Source organism: Hemicordylus capensis, chromosome 5 (assembly GCF_027244095.1).
Source record: "Hemicordylus capensis ecotype Gifberg chromosome 5, rHemCap1.1.pri, whole genome shotgun sequence".
Taxonomy (NCBI): Eukaryota; Metazoa; Chordata; class Lepidosauria; order Squamata; family Cordylidae; genus Hemicordylus; species Hemicordylus capensis.
The window spans coordinates 91,426,929-91,444,133 of record NC_069661.1 but is presented as its reverse complement, the minus strand read 5'-3'; the positions used below and the strand labels follow the sequence as shown (position 1 = coordinate 91,444,133).

The 17,205-nt window shown below is 41.3% G+C and overlaps 1 protein-coding gene across 8 annotated transcripts in view; it reads right to left on the bottom strand.

Annotated features, from left to right (window-relative positions):
- MTUS1 (microtubule associated scaffold protein 1) overlaps nucleotides 1-17,205 on the bottom strand; it is a 148,303-nt gene that overhangs the window by 57,796 nt on the left and 73,302 nt on the right. The window contains exon 1 of one of the 8 annotated variants that reach the window (XM_053257719.1): nucleotides 8,343-8,798. The exons of the other annotated variants lie outside the window; for them this stretch is intronic. Coding sequence (XP_053113694.1) covers nucleotides 8,343-8,463 — 121 coding nt within the window. The 5' untranslated portion in view covers nucleotides 8,464-8,798. Of the gene's footprint in view, nucleotides 1-8,342; nucleotides 8,799-17,205 lie in introns of those variants that run through there. 8 annotated transcript variants of the gene reach the window in all.

The window sequence follows — 17,205 nt, the reverse complement described above, 5'->3', positions numbered from 1 at the left end:
AATTCCCACTGGAATGTTTCCCAGACTATGGGAAACACCTAAAATAGAGCAGGAACGATACAGGAAGATGTTGAAAGGCACCATCTCATACTGCGCGGGAGGCAATGGTAAACCCCACCCTGTATTCTACCAAAGATGACAACAGGGCTCTGTAGTCGCCAGGAGTCAACTCAACGGCACACTTTACTACATAATATGAACAGATTCAAGCACACTCACTTAAAATCAACTACTAGTGTATCAACCCATTCCAGTGCAGCATCTATGAAACCACTATTTTCCACCCAGTCTGTTAAATGCAATGCTGAAAATGAAGCAGATATTTTACTCTATTAAAACCTCAGATCACTACACAGCCCCGTCACTTCTCACAGATAATACAATAAACTTATTTACTGTAGGCACTTAGAGAGCACCTTCTCCTGCATAATCCCCACCGGATGTTAAGGTCATTGAGGAAGTCCATCTCCAGTTACCACCGGTATGTCTGGTGATGACTCAAAGGCAGGCCTTCTCCGTAGCTGCTCCTGGGCTGTGGAATGCGCTCCTGGCAGAAATCCATAATCTGAGCTCATTACTGGCCTCCAAGAGAAGCCTTAAAACCTATCTGTTTGGCCTGGTCTTCCTGGGTTTTTAACTGTTTAAATGTTCTGTTAATTAGTTTTTATGCTGTTTTTATAGTTTGGTTTTAATTGTTTTTATTTTGATGTAAACTGCCCTGAGCCATTTTTGGAAGGGCGGTATATAAACTGAATAAATAAATACATAATATGTTATATAAGCCATTTGTCAAGTGAGTACCCTATAATGAATCAAGACACAGCCATCATGCTTACTATCAGTAAATTCTTATCAAATCCAACTTACTATGCTGGGTACTATAAAAGGGCAAAGGAAGCAATATGCCAGTGTTTGTAATCAGAAGCACTCAAACTCCCAAATGAGACCATCCGGACTCTTATGTAGTGGGATGCATGTTCCACCCTGAAGCACAGTGCAGGACCCATTGGTCAGAGTGTCAGAGAACAGAAAGTAGATGCACCACAAGAGCAGGCACTTCTCACAGCACATTTCTGTTCTCAAGTGTACCCTACTAAGCCAATACTGGCACCAACATACAAGCGCCATTTCTTTCAAATTTAACATCTCAAAGACACACACATTTCATTTTGAACGTTAGATCCATTAATTTTGGGGTTTCTCACACTGATGTTGACTAAAGTAGGCTCACAGTGGAGGGTTTATTAAATCTAATCATCAAGGTCTTGACTTAAATGCCTCTGTAGAGATTTCCAAGTACACATCCCTACACCTGAAAATGTAAACTTCGTTTCAGTCTGCACAGGCTATTCCTCATGCTTCATTTTTCCCAAAATGGTCCAAAAAGGATTGCTATTCTAAACTAGGAGGTGTTTTAAGTGCTCTTTTACATAAACACCTAGTGGGACTCCTTTCCACTGATTTGAAACCAACTGTTAATTCAGAGCATGAGTTTTGCTGACATATTCTTGTGATGTCAACTCTTAAAAGGTTTGGCAGAGATACTCCTCAAAGTGGGAATTTTCCAAGGAGAAAGATTTAAGGCACTATGTCACTTTATACCAGCGTGGTGTAGTGGTTAGAGTGCTGGACTAGGACCGGGGAGACGCGAGTTCAAATCCCCATTCAGCCATGATACTTGCTGACTGATTCTGGGCTAGTCACTTCTCTCTCAGCCTAACCTACTTCACAGGGTTGTTGTGAGGATAAACTTAAGTATGCAGGACACTGCTCTAAGCTCCTTGGAGGAAGAGCAGGATATAAAATGTAAATAAATAAATAATAATAATAATAATAATAATAATAATAATAATAATAAGAAGAAGAAGAAGAAGAAGCAGCAGCAGCAGCAGCAGATGAAACCGTGGACCACCTAATCAGCTGTTGTAAAAAGATCGCAGACTGACTACAAACAAAGGCATGACAAGGTAGCAGGGATGATACACTGGAACATCTGCAAAAAATACAAGCTACCTGTAGCCAAACATTGGTGGGACCATAAAATGGAAAAAGTTGAAGAAAATGAAGATGTAAAAATATTATGGGACCTTCGACTACAAACAGACAAACATCTGCCACACAATACACCAGATATAACTGTAGTCGAGAAGAAAGAAAAACAAGTGAAAATAATCGACATAGCAATACCAGGGGATAGCAGAATAGAAGAAAAAGAAATAGAAAAAATCACCAAATCCAAAGATCTACAAATTGAAATTGAAAGGCTGTGGCAGAAAAAGACCAAAATAATCCCAGTGGTAATTGGCGCCCTGGGTGCAGTTCCAAAAGACCTTGAAGAGCACCTCAACACCATAGGGGCCACAGAAATCACCATCAGCCAATTACAAAAAGCAGCTTTACTGGGAACAGCCTATATTCTGCGATGATATCTATAACAATTGACAATAAAATTCTGGCATCCCAGATCCTTGGGAAGGACTCGATGTCTGGATAAAACAAACCAGTCAATAACACCTGTCTGACTGTGTAAACAAGAAATAATAATACAGTTTGTTAGTTCATCTCAGATTCATGCCTACAACAAGTATTTGCTTATGTTTGCTAGAAGTGGTTGCTGTGAAATGGATGTGCCGTCACCACTGAACCAATAGGCCCAATGGTTCAAAGCTCTTGGTTAAGTCTGATATTTCACAAGATCTATACAGAACATTATTATTATTATTATTTATATTTATATACTGCTTTTTCAACTAACAAGTTCTCAAAGCCATTTACTTAGAAGCAAGGAATAAGAATATAAGCTTCAATGCCTGCATTCTCTTGGTGTGGTATTCATGCTACATTTTTCCTGCAGGTATGCAATATACACATTTGCCTCAACAGTCAGGGCACACATGTATGGGATGCTGTTTTATGATACATGGAAACAGACACCCAATTATTTCTCAGTCACTGTGTCTTGTGTGTTTTAAATGGGAAAGCAGATATTTGCCTACATAAACTGTCCAGAATACACCTTTGTTTATTCCAAGTCTTCTGCATGTAATGCTTCTATATTTGAAGAAAATGTAAAATTAATCCATATGATTCAAAAGATTCTAATCTCTTCCTCTAACCTTCATGACAGTTATGCACAGATGCTTATCTATTATGTCACGCCAATGATGCATGAAGAAGTTTAGCCATGCAAACACTTTTATTCAGTCTTGCAGCACACAAATTTTTACTGGCTCTACATAAATGCATTTGGCATTTTAACAGAATAGACAGAATTCACATTCAACTAATAGCTTGTGTGTCTTAAGTGATGCCCAAGAAAGATATTAATTATTTAAGAATCCCTGCAACATTCTAAGGTTACCTTAAGAGGTTAAAAAATAAAAGGAATCCATTTGGGAGCAACTGCTTACATGTTATGTAACTCTGAAAACAGGGCACATTGTCCACAGCAATATAAAGTACTTGATAATATGCTTGAATGTACAAAAATATGCAACGTTGCTTGCCAATATATTCCTCGGAAAGTCTTGATTATAAGCAACTTTAGTACTAGGAAGTATGGTTTCCATGACACTATCCTGACTGAAATTTTAGCACAATTTTACAGCTATGAGGCATAGACTACTCTCTCTCTCTTTTGACAACTAGGTGCTGCTATAGAAAGCCAATATGAACTTGTTTCATTTTATTGGAAGCACATAAAAGCAATTTGCTGCCACAACACACACTGTGACTTTCCAATAAAGCTGTCTCACCTGAAAACTAGCTCTAAAATCCATGGTCCTCCATGTATGGCAGCATGGGCTGTGAAAAAATCTCACTATGCAAATCATGCAGTCATATGAACATGTACATTATTATTCAAGTGTTGCAACAGCCTTGAGTTCTTTCCATCTCTTCTAGTCTCCTCTTTTCAATTGCAGCCATAAGAACATAGAACCCGAGGCCCATCCAGCATCCTGTTTCGCACAGTGGCCCACCAGATGCCGCTGGAAGCCACAGACAGGAGTTGAGGGCGTGCCCTCTCTCCTGCCATTACTCCCCTGCAACTGGTACTCAGAGGCATCCTGCCTTTGAGGCTGGAGGTGGCCCACAGCCCTCCGACTAGTAGCCATTGAGAGACCTCTCCTCCATGAAGTCATCCAAACCCCTCTTAAAGCCATCCAGGTTATTGGCTGTCACTACCTCCTGTGGCAGAGAGTTCCACAAGTGGATCACGTGTTGTGTGCAAAAAGTACTTCTGTTTGTTGGTCCTAGACCTCCTGGCAATCAATTTCATGGAGTGACCCCTGGTTCTAGTGTTGTGTGAGAGGGAAAAGAATTTCTCTCTCTCTACTTTCTCCACACCATGCATGATTTTATAGACCTCTATCATGTCTCCCCGCAGTCGTCTTTTTTCTAAACTAAATAGCCCCAGGTGTTGTAGTCTTGCCTCATAAGAAAGGTGCTCTAAGCCCCTGATCATCTTGGCTGCCCTCTTCTGTACCTTCTCCAGTTCTACAATGTCCTTTTTTAGATGTGGTGACCAGAATTGTATGCAGTACTCCAGGTGTGGCCGCACCATAGTTTCATATAAGGGCATTATAATGTTAGCTGTTTTATTTTCAATCCCCTTTCTAATGGTCCCTAGCATGGAATTGGCCTTTTTCACAGCTGCCGCACATTGAGTCGACACTCAACGAGCTGTCCACCACAACCCCAAGATCCCTCTCCTGGTCCGTCACCGACAGCTCGGATCCCATCAGTATGTACTTGAAGTTGGGGTTTTTCGTCCCAATGTGCATCACTTTACACTTGCTAACATTGAACCGCATTTGCCATTTTGTCACCCACTCCCCCAGTTTGGAGAGATCCTTTTGGACCTGCTCACAATCTGTTTTGGATTTCACTACCCAGAAGAGTTTGGTATCATCTGCAAATTGGGCCACATCGCTACTTACCCCTGCTTCTAGATTTATGAATTAATTAAAAAGCACCGGTCCCAGGACAGATCCCTGGGGGACCACACTTCTTACTTCCCTCCATTGTGAAAACTCTCCATTTATACCTACCCTCTGTTTCCTGTCTTTCAACCAGTTAGCAATCCACACATGTACTTGTCCCCTTACCCCATGACTGCTAAGTTTCCTCAAGAGTCTTTGATGAGCAACTTTGTTGAAAGCTTTTTGGAAGTCTAGGTAGACTATGTCAACTGGATCACCTTCATCCACACACTCGTTGACACTCTAAAAGAAGTCCAAAAGGTTGGTCAGGCAAGATTTACCTTTGCAGAAGCCATGCTGGCTCACTCCCAGCAGGGCCTGTTCCTCTAGGTGCTTTACATTTTTATCCTTGAGGATGCTTTCCATCAATTTGCCTGGAACGGACATTAGGCTAACCGGCCTGTAATTTCCCGGATCGCCCCTTGATCCCTTCTTGAAAATAGGTGGTTACGTTTGCTACTCTCCAGTCCTCTGGTACAGAGCCCGATTTCAGGGATAAGTTAAATATTTTAGCAAGGAGGTCGGCAATTTCACATTAGAGTTCTTTGAGGACTCTTGGATGGATGCCATCCGGCCCTGGTGATTTGTTAGCTTTCAGTTTTTCCAGACAGTTTAGAACATCATCCCTTGTCACTTCTATCTGACTCAGCTCTCTAGCCTCCATCCCTAAAAAGCCTGGTTCAGGAACAGGTATATGCTCAGTATCCTCTGCCGTGAAGACAGATGCAAAGAACTCATTCAGCTTCTCTGCAATCTCCATATCCTCCTTAATAATCCCTTTCACTCCCTCGTTGTCTAATGGTCCAACTGCCTCCCTGGCAGGTTTCCTGCTTCTGATGTACTTAAAGAAGTTTTTGTTATTCCCCTTGATACTTTTGGCTAAATGTTCCTCAAACTCTCTTTTTGCCTCCCTTATTGTCACCTTGCATTTCTTTTGCCAGAGTTTGTGTTCCTTTCTGTTCTCTTCGTTTGGACAGACCTTACAATTTCGGAAGGAAGTCTTCTTCCCTTTTATGGCCTCCTTGATGGTACCCGTTAGCCATGCTGGCATCCTCCTGGACTTAGTGGTACCTTTCCTCCTTTTGGGTATACAATCTAAATGTATACCATGTAAAGCCATGTTGACAGAGTACAGCTGGGCTGACCCTTGGAGAAGTCAAATGCTTTGGTGTTGCCTCTTCCAGGAGTTAGGAATCAACCACTAATTTATTTATTTATTCATTCCATTTTTATACAGCCCTTCCAGAAATCAGGGTGACCATATTTACTAGCCAATCATATGCCAAGGTTAAAACCAATTAATTGGTCACTCAATTCTGGAAAAAGCTAAATTTAATGCAAGTCAAATATCATAGGTGGCAGGTGCTATTTTAGCGGAGGCATTAGTCCTCCTATCTGAACCAGGAGGGAATGCCTCTAAGATGGTGCCAGCTGTGAGATGGGCACATCATCTAACAAAAAGGATTCTGTCCTTTCTTCCAAACTATGGCTTTATTTGCAAGAAAATATAGACAATTAAAAATGCATACGTGACAGTGCTATACATTTCTTATTATTCAAGGAAAGCTATGAGTGCCAGATAAAGTGTTCACCAGTATTTATTCGTATTGAATAGTTACAAGTGTTTATAATGCTAAAACTGTACAGTTCGGTTTACACAGAAAGAGAATGATTTTTAGAAAAAAAACCACAATGCATGGACTCAGCTTCACATGTGTAGTGGCAGCCACACTGCATATGTTCTTAGTGGAAAATCTTTTGCTGCAGTATGTTTGAATTACTACCACTGGCTCCTGTTAAGCAGTTCAGGCAGATGCAAGTGGCTGGGCATATAAACAGTTCTCTCTCGTAAAGTGTTCTAACAGCAGCCATGGCAGAACTATCAGTTGAGCTATGCCAAATACCACCTAGGTGCTTAAAACAAGATAAATGGCCAGTTACCAGATTAAGTGAATTTAAGCAACCACTGCAAGAGCTGAATGTCATGCACATAAATAGGAATGCAGTGATGAGACCCAAAGAGGGATATGCCAATTTCTAGCGACTTTTTACTATGCACTGAGTAGGAAGGGAATGTATAAATATTGCAGCAAATACATGTACCTGATTGCAAATGAAACCGTAAAACAGCTGATCCAGAGATCAACAGCCATGTCTATACAACTAAATGCACAAGAGCCTTCATATAAACTGTTACTCAGATCTGGCTGGCTATCCAGTTGAGTTCTGCACATACACCTTCGTGGTTTTTGTTTTTGCTCCAGATGTGCTCCCAACAGCCTACAGCCCACAATATTCACCAGAACATTGACTGGCATATTGATCAAGGTATCTTGGCAAGAAGCATCACTGTTCTGCATCATCAACCTTTTGCCCAGCTTAATGCTTGAATAATTTTCTTGTCTATGCAACATTTGAACTCTAACAATTTTTACCCTGAATGATGGGTTTAGTCCAATGACTAAAATAAATGGTAGAAGAGACGTGTGCATGGCCATGAATAATTTTTATTTTATGTCAAAATACACATGAGACCCCATGGATGTTAGGAGATATTATTTGTTGCCAGGCTGAAAAGGAAATGCCCGTGGGAAAAGAAGGAGAAAACCCAACCACACAAGCAGCAACATTACAGTTGCTTAGGAATAATAACAGGGCTGAATCAGAAAATTAAACACAAGATTCTATATAATTGAGGTATTTTGTAGTATACACTATTCAAACATTCTGCATTCCAAAAAAGACTGAGTCTTAAAAGGAAGTTCATTTAACTATGTTTTTATTTTGTTCACCACGGAAATAGAATAACTACCCAATGTCAATACAGATGTAATCAGGTCACACTCAAAAACATCCCCCTCCATCCCTGCCTTTCCAGGAGCTGTATTATTTTCTATGTTTCCACTGCCTATCCATGCAGGTTAGGTAGTTTAAAAGGTAGAATCATTTCTTCAAATTCAGAGATAGAAACCTTCCAAGAAACTGCTGTTATGCTGGACATATTTTTACAGCTGTATAGAAGAAAGCTTTATCTAGGGTACTTATAGCTTCCAAAGAATGTGCCATATAGTTCTAAAATCCAAAAAAGCCTTTGCCTAAAATCATGTTTTCGGTTTCATAAGATGGATTATACATCTGTCAGGCCATTACACACACACACACACACACACACACACACACACACACACACACAGAGTACTCTGTTAGTAAGAAAATGATGATTAATTGGTCCACTGACAAATGCCAATTTAATGTTTAATGCTGCAAGGGAAACAGTACCTTGAACAAATCCTAATTGCTATTAACTGCAACAGAAGTAAACAAGATGTCCCCCACGCACGCAGAAAAAAAATTACCAACCTGCATGAAAAATAACTGTGCTTTTCCTATAGCCAGAAGGAAGTCGGAGGTTTCGAAGTAATCCTTTTGCAGTCAGTTGAACATGCATGTTGGATAAGGAGAATTTTGGGGACCATAACATGTCTTCAGAGCAAATGGAAGGAAATCAAGTAAGAAACAATCTCCATGTACTATCACATACTATATTTGTAACTCAGCACTGACTGAGACCATGCAGTACTTCGCCAGAAGAAGAAAAAGCTCACAACACATCAGAACCTTCCCTTGCTTCTTTCGAGCCTACACAAAGCAATGAAAAACCAAGAGAACCCGAGAAAGCAGATACTATATCCACAACGTAAATGTTGCTGGCAGCGTCTTTCCCCACCAGATGCTGTAAAACAAAGCTCACTGCTGGAATAAAACCGCTCTGATTCTGAAGACAAGCAGCCTCTGAATTACATCACACTGCTCATGTTTAATCTACTATGGGACACAGTAGGGATGGAAAGGAGGAGGAGGAAGAAGAAGAAGTGGGTGGTCTCACAAGCTGAATATATCACCCAGTAATGTCACAGATCATATAATTCTTTCAAGACTGATAAAAGTGAAGCTTTAACATTCCACAAAATTGATTAAGATTATTCCTCATATAACCAAGGAACCTTTTATTCATCAGTTCCCATGTCAGTAATTCCGAGATGTATTTATCATAGCAATGAGAGCTAATTTTATTTTCTAATTAGATACTGATAGCTTTATTATTTATTGCTGTTCTATATGTGCTACCAATGAGATAAGTGAGATCAAACACATTCCTAGAGAGGAGTGTCAAAAATGCTTCTGGTTTTTTTGTACAGAGGTTAAGGAAGTAGGGACCCCAATTTAGGATTATGTCATATACATTCAGACAACATCCACAAGGAAACCTGCCAGTTCAAGAAGGGATAACAGCTGGGATTCGAAAGGGAAAATGTCAGTTCAGCCAACATGTAGGTCCCTGCCTGGCACACCAAGCTGATTATTTATGCATAAATATTATGCTTAATTGTTCAAAACCCTAAAGATTCAGAAGTTGCACTTGTTTTAAGGAACAATGTTGAACTGGAGGGAGGCGAAAGGCTGTGCCCTGAATTTAAAATTGGGTGGCATAACAAGCTACAAGATCTGCAGAAGGTTGGTTTAACCTAGATCTCAAGCCAATGCACAACCAAGCCACAGGTTCCATACTACAAATCAGTGTAAGAGCTGGTATAGTTTGGGTTGCTATCTGCTTGGAATTATACTGGACTTTAATGCACCTGGCACTTTATGAGTTTTGGAGTTATAGCCCCCTCCCTCCCACCCAATTAACTTTTTCTCACTTCTTGTTGCATCCGAAGTACAGCAATGAAAGGTACATAGACAAGCTAAGACTTATACATATGCTAAGTCTTATACATATGTAGGGTCAACACAGATATGGCACTAAAAGGACAAGCAGTATTGAGACCATTGGAAGGAGCATTAAATCCTTTCCTCTTGAGCTGTAGTCCTGATGTAAGCCACCACCACCCCCTCCAAATATTTATTGCTATAAGTCCCAGAAGTACGGATGTGCACAAGACGGATTTTATGTTTTGTTTAGAGCTCAAAAATAAAAGCAAATGGCCGAAACGTTTAGTCAGAACAGCCATCAAACCAGTTAGTTTTGATGGAACAAAACTTGAAACATTCTGAGTGTTTCAGCCATAAGGAACAATGGGGAAACTTTAAACACCCCATTGTTCCCCATGGGTAGTTCCCAGTGGCACTAAAGCTAGAAAACCAATTAGCAAGGGGAAAACAGGCTCCAATATGGCCTTCAAAACGTCGAAACGTTTCCAATCAACTTGGGATTTTTTTGTTCTGAGCTCGAAACAAGCCCTTTAAATAAAGAGGGTTTTGTTTCGAGCTTGAAACACTCCAAACAGCCCGTTTCGAGTAAAAATATTTTGCATATCCCTACCCAGAGGAAAGCTTCCTATTTTCCTCTATATAAGCTATAGACACATTTACAGCATCCAATAAGCACCTTATGACTATAGTAACGCTCCTGGATCAGTTTCTCCCCTTTCAGCTTTTCTAGGGTACAGTTTGAAGCATTACAAATACCTAAAAACAAGCTTGATCCACGACTATGGCACAACACACACACACGAAAATGAGTTCATACATACTGGGCAATGGCAAACTTACTACAATACCACCTCCAGGTCCTTAAAAACTATATTGTACACAGCTGCCCCATCCCCAAGATTTAAAGACAGCAATTGTTTCCAAGTGAACCTCTCCTGAATTGCAGTATTTAATCTTCCTTTCCTCATTCTTCTGTTCCTTTCGAGTTTTAAATCTATCTTCTCATACATAATCTCAGGTGAACTCAAACAAGTCTCTAAGTACCCATGCAAAATTACCCTATAATAAACATTTGCTACATCTCTAAGAGGCTGTTAAAAACAAAACGCAGTTAAAATAAGGCCAAGTAACACAAGGGGTGGATTTTACATGAGATAAAGCAAGGCAGTCACCTCAGGCAGAAGATTTTTGGAGCATCAGCAAGGCAGCAAGATACCCCCTGCCTTCCCGCTCACCTCCCTGTACCATCCTGCTATTCATCACTCATCACAGCCGCTCCTTGCTGAGCAGTGGCTGTGTCACCCCAAGACCATCCTCTGCCACCATCTCCTTCTCCTAGCCTCCTACCTCCCTCATCAGATTAGCAATGCCAAGAAGGAAGCAGAAATGCTGATATGACAGCAACTCTGTCATATCAAGATGCTCTGCAGAGCACCTCCTTTACTCTGTGGAAAGAACAGTAGAGTAAGGAACTACACTGTTGAGCATATCATATGGTCTAAGGCTCTTTCATCTGTCCTCTTCTGCTTCCTTATTACTAGCCTAGTGCTAGTGCTGTGCCAAGAGGCAGAGGAGGAAATGGGCATGTGTACAAGTCTGTGCATAAAGGTCCAGGAGGCAGCAAAACAAAAAAGTGTGCAAGTGAAGGGAGGTAGCATTTGATGTCCTGCGTCAGGTATGCCAACATCCTGGGCTCTTACTGGTAAACATTGGCAGTGTTGGCAAGCAGACATCCACAAATGCTTGTATCAGTGTATACTCAGTTGACTCTGCATTACTCCATTGGCTTATCTGAAAATTTAGGATATACCAATTAATCCCAATTCAGTAAGCAGCAGAGTCAATTTTAAGGGATTTTGCATTAGTAATAATGGTCCTAATTTCCAACTATTTTGTCAACACGAAGGAGTCTAAAGAAGCAACTGACAATATGGGGAACATTCTTATGTCTATGGGCTGAGAAGCCCAGTATCAGTAAAGCAACTTCATCTTACAAGTAATATTTCTACTGCTGGGTACTACAAACACTGGAGGAAATAGCAAACTGGTTTTAAAAACATTTTTAAGGACATCTGGTGAGGATGGAACTTGGAGTACATATATGGCACCCAGGCGTCAGCAGGAAGTGCCAAACCCTCAGCCAATCTCCACAGCTATTGCCAGTTAGCTTGATTTTGGGGTAGCACAGATAGCAGCCCTCTATATGATTTTGGATCGCACTGAACCGTGTGAGGCTACAGGATTGTAGCCCTCAGTATGAACTTTTCACCTGCCTGGGTTGGCAGAGATTCACAGCTGGTCACTTGCATGAGCAAGTGTTGGGCAACGTGCCTCCAGGTCAAGCCAGCATAGAATGAAATAGGATGCTCCCACCCCTTTCTTTACAGAGACGCATCAGCCTGAGAGCAGACCCCTTTCCAAAAGGTAAACCATTCAGGGAAGGAATCTTCCCTTTTTGCAAAGATAACACCTTGAAGCACTCTGAGTGGCACAGATAAGGGCACATTTCCAACCTTGTTAAGGTGATAGATGGTTAACAAGGACCCAGCAGAGAGCAGCTCATTTAAAACCATGGGTGTGTATCTTTTTGCACCTGGAAAACATCTCATTTCTGAGATAAGCACTTAAATATAGTTATTCATCACACACACAAACACACATACACACTTACATAGCTTACTCTTGCCCTTTTGTCCAGCACGTTACACCCCAAATTGATAAAGTTCATGTAGTGATGAACAATTTTGTTTTGCATAAGTTACTCCCCCCCCCCACCGCTGGAGAGGGAAAATGGCTTAGAAACTGCCTCCGGGCAAGTTTGGGGGGGATATTTACCCCAGGCCAAAGCATATGGCCTCAGAGTCCTGAACCCATCATCTCGGAATCTGCTTGTATCACATTGTCTGATGGGCTCTCACACCCAAGTTGTAGCTCTTCTTCCCTGTTTCTGCTTCTTACTTGTGAGGAAGCCTCACCCGTGCAACTGATACACCAACTTACTGGAAAGAACAGTCAAACTAATAACTTGCCCTAAACCTCCTCACCACTTTTCTTCCTTCTCAGTTCTCCTCCTCGCCTTTCAGGCACTTTTTACTGCAAGCCTATAGCCAGGCTCTGGTTTAGAACCTCAGCCAAACTAACTGACTCTCAGTTAGAACTCAGCCAAATTATCCCTAGCAAGACTTCAATTTTGGATTTTAGCCAGATTTATTGCATTTGCCTAACCAAACTCTTTACTTTCTAACCCCCCATTTTTTATCCTTAATAAAGCTTTAAACTGTACTCCTGTTTCCTCGTTCTTTCCAACACACCAAAACTTATTTAAACTGATACTGGAACCAAACTGCTCCCCAAGCCAAGCTGATTCTGCACTCCAAGCCAAAAGCATAGTTGGAGCACCTAGCCAATTGCTCCAGGGCAGTTCTGTTAGCACAGCCTAACTACCTTATAGGGCAGTTGTGAGGATAAGAAGGGAGAAAAACCATGTATACTGCCTTGAACTCCCTGGAGAAAGGGCAGGATATGAATGGAATGCAATAGGCAGCACACTATTTTAATTTTAAATAGTTGTGTGTGGCATTATATGAGTGGCAAAGTGACTCATGTTATCAGAGGTAGTGATGAGTAATTTACTATTAGATCCTCATGTATATATACAGACACCATTTTTTAATTTATAATGGATGTGTTGACCTAACGGTACTAATTTTTCAATCTAAATCAGGGCCGCTCAACTTCAGCCCTTCTGTAGATGTTGGTCTACAATTCCTATAACCCCAGGCTACTGGCCACTGTGGCTGGGGATTTTGGGAGTTGTAGTTCAAAGCTGGGGGGGGGGTAGGTTGAGTAGGCCTGCTCTAAACACTAGCATTATGATGTTCTACACCAGGAGACCCCAAACTGCGGCCCTCCAGATGTTGCTGAACTACAACCCCCAGCATACCCAGCCACAATAAATTGTGGCTCGGGATGCTGGGAGTTGTAGTTCAGCAACATCTGGAGGGCCGCAGTTTGGGGAAGCCTGTTCTACACTCTGTATCTCAATTTCACATCCTGTTCAGTGAGACAGAGGCTCCCCTTTATACCCACACCAACTCACCATGCAACTGTGAGGTGTGTGAGCACATACTGAATTGGAGAAAGCCCAAGAACAAGCAGGAAGTTTTCAGTCTGCTATCTGTTACATGCAGCTTTGCATTCATTCAACTTAAAGAACAGTGCCCAATTTTCTACACCTACACACACACACACACACACACACACACACACACACACACACGTCAATCAATCTTATCTTGGCTATAAACAGTATCAATTATCAGGTTGCTATTTCTTTGTTTCAATTGACAAAGCTTCAGTTCTCTTATAAACATAAAATCATTTCCTTCCCTTCCCAATCTGTTTCAACACTGCAAGTTTCAACAACAAGTAATGCCCACAGTATGCCAAAAAAGACAACACACAAAACCAGACTTCTCCTCACTGCAAATCATTCTGGCTAATGAAAATATGGACAAGAGAGATGTATACCTGAATCTATTGTTTTGCCTAAGACAGCCATTTATTATCCAATGCACTGCTCTTTAGATAAGTCATTTGTTAATTCTAAGCAATGCTACCCAGCAACAGTTGAGAACTTTGCCAAGACAGACAGAAGTGAATGTTAATTACATTATAGCAGTTCTCAATAATATGGAAGCCATTTTACTAGAAATAGAGCATCTACTGGAATCAACTCAATCACTGAAATTAGGAATTGCCATGCATACCTTGCACTAAAAACCCATCTCAATCCAGTAAGTCTTTTTCATTGTTGTGGAGTACACTTAGGAACATAGGAAGCTGCCATATACTGAGTCAGACCATTGCTGTATCTAGGTCAGTACTGTCTTCACAGGCTGGCAGTGGCTTCTCCAAGGTTGCAGGCAGGAATATCTCTCAGCCCTATCTTGGAGAAGCCAGGGAGGGAACTTGAAACCTTCTGCTCTTCCCAGAGTGGCTCCATCCCCTGAGGGGAAGATCTTACAGTGCTCACACTTCTAGTCTCCCATTCATATGCAACCAGGGCGGACCCTGCTTAGCTAAAGAGACAAGTCATGCCTGCTTCCACAAGACCAGCTCTCCTCTCCTCTCCAAGCACAATCACTTCACAAGAAAAACAGTCCCCTATCAAAGTTTCGACTGTAAGTTCCTCAGTACAGGGTCCTAAAGGAAGCAAGGCAACCAAGAAGTAAGCTTAACAACAATGCAAGATAGATAGCTGGGTGAGGTGGGGACTTTAACTTAGGGGAGCCAAATGAGTAGGCGTTTTAAGTTCTATACCAGGGCTGCACAACTTTGGCCCTCCTGCAGATGTTGGACTACAACTCCCATCATCCCTAGCCAAGAGTGACCAAGAACAAGGGATAATGGGAGCTACAATCCAACAGCTGAAAGGCTGGAGTTGTGCAGTCCTGCTCTACACACTCTATCTCCTATTCCACCAATGTTGTTTCAAGCAACTACATGTAACTTGGCAAACTTCAAGACAGTGTTTGCCAAGCTAACCCAAATAAGAAAGTGAAGAGGCCATTGGCAGAGGACAATCAGCGGGCAGGATGCCTACCTCTGCTATGCCCACACATTCCTCCTACAAATCTCCTCCCTTGATAGGTTTTCCCCTCAGCCCGGCTTACTTCTGGTTTTGGGGCTCCGCAGTGGGCATGACAAGAGTTAAGCCTCTCCTGTTTCTCCACTTCTACTGCTCCCACCTTTGCCTCATTAGGAAGGCACAAGATTGGGAGCCCTGTATTTTCCTCGTAGCATGTAGTTTTGTCTTCTGGGCTAATAAAATATGGCAGCTGTTGAGATTAGTCTCTTCCACATAGTGGGGCTTGCCTGTTAGGGACATACAGGTTATCCTAGTCAGGCCTCCCTAGTACGAAACAAACAACTTCAGGGCATAGCCAAGCTATTGTTTGGCTATTGGGTTCTTTTCCTCTTTTCTATTGTGTCATCTCACAAAATCTACTATAAACATTACAAAACAGAGGTTTGGTATAAAAGGCGCTTCCTGAAAAAAAAGAACAAAAGAACAGCCCTGCTGGATCGGGCCCAAGGCACAGTATCCGGTCTGCTATTACAAGTCTAGTCCAACTAGAAGAGGTTATTTAAAAAGAATGTACCAAATTTGGAAAGAGAAGCATCCAGATACAGAAACAACAGAACAAAGGCTAGCAGACCAGAGAAGATTCATAATAAGAAATAAAGTATTCACAGAAGTTGAGCTGGAAGAACTGCAAAGGGCAACACAGGCTCAAGATATGGAAGAAGAATTACCACCAACTGAAGAAGTTGCTCAGGCGCAGGTGGAGGAGGTGTTGGAAATCGAGGATGCCACTGTTGCTGAATTCTTTCAAAATCAAAACCAGGCAACCTCCCCTTTACCTTCACCTCAAAAATCCAAATGCCGTTTAACAGAAAAGCAACAAGAACTAAAGCAAAAAAATAACTGTGCACATGAACCAAAAAATCACCAGGGTTCAACTCCCAGCCCTAAAAACTGTTGCCAAAAAACAACTTGCTCAGGCATTAAAAGATGTACATGCTGCACTTGCAGAAGTAACAATCAATAATTTTCAAGGAACAAACCAACTAATGTACAGTGCAGCAGCAACAACAACAACAACACAAGAGCTCGGATATAAGATCAGTGGACCTGTAAAAACAGAAAGCAGTACATCACCTAAATGGAAGATTCGATTAGAAAATAAAATCTCCAGGCTTAGATCAGATGCTAGTAAATTGAAAGATATGAAAGACAAGAAGCTGAAGAATGAAAACACCAAACAGTATCTGATCCAAAAATACCACCTAGATTCAAGGAAAATTAGAGAAGTCCTGGAAATAATAAAGCAGCAAATAACAGCAGTGTCAAAGAAGATTAGCAGATACGAAGCCAGAACTACACAACACAGGCAGAATCTCCAATTCCAGTCGAATCAGAGACGTTTCTACCAAAGCATAGAAGGAGAAACTGCAAGAAACAAACACCAAATAAAGAAGAAACAGTGTAATTCTGGGCGAAATTCTGGGACAATTCAATAGATTATAATTAAAAAGCAGGCTGGGTGAAAGAGGTCGAAAAATGTAACCAACAAATGCAAGATCTAATAATAACACCAGAATTTATAAGTGAAAGAGCAAAGAAAATTAAAAATTGGACCACACTTGGCAACGATGAACTGCATGGCTTTTGGCTAAAAAAACACATAACAAGCCCCTTCATAAGCGACTATCAAAACAGTTCAATCACATTTTGCAAGGAGGTGATATTGAACAATGGCTAACAACTGGGAAAACTCATCTCATCATGAAAGACCCAGCAAAAGATGCAGTTCCAAGTAATTATACACCGATAACCTGCCTGCCAACCATGTTCAAATTATTAACTGGAATAATAGCAGATGAAGTCATGCAACACTTATTAACTAACAAACAGCTTCCAGTTGAACAGAAAGGAAATTAC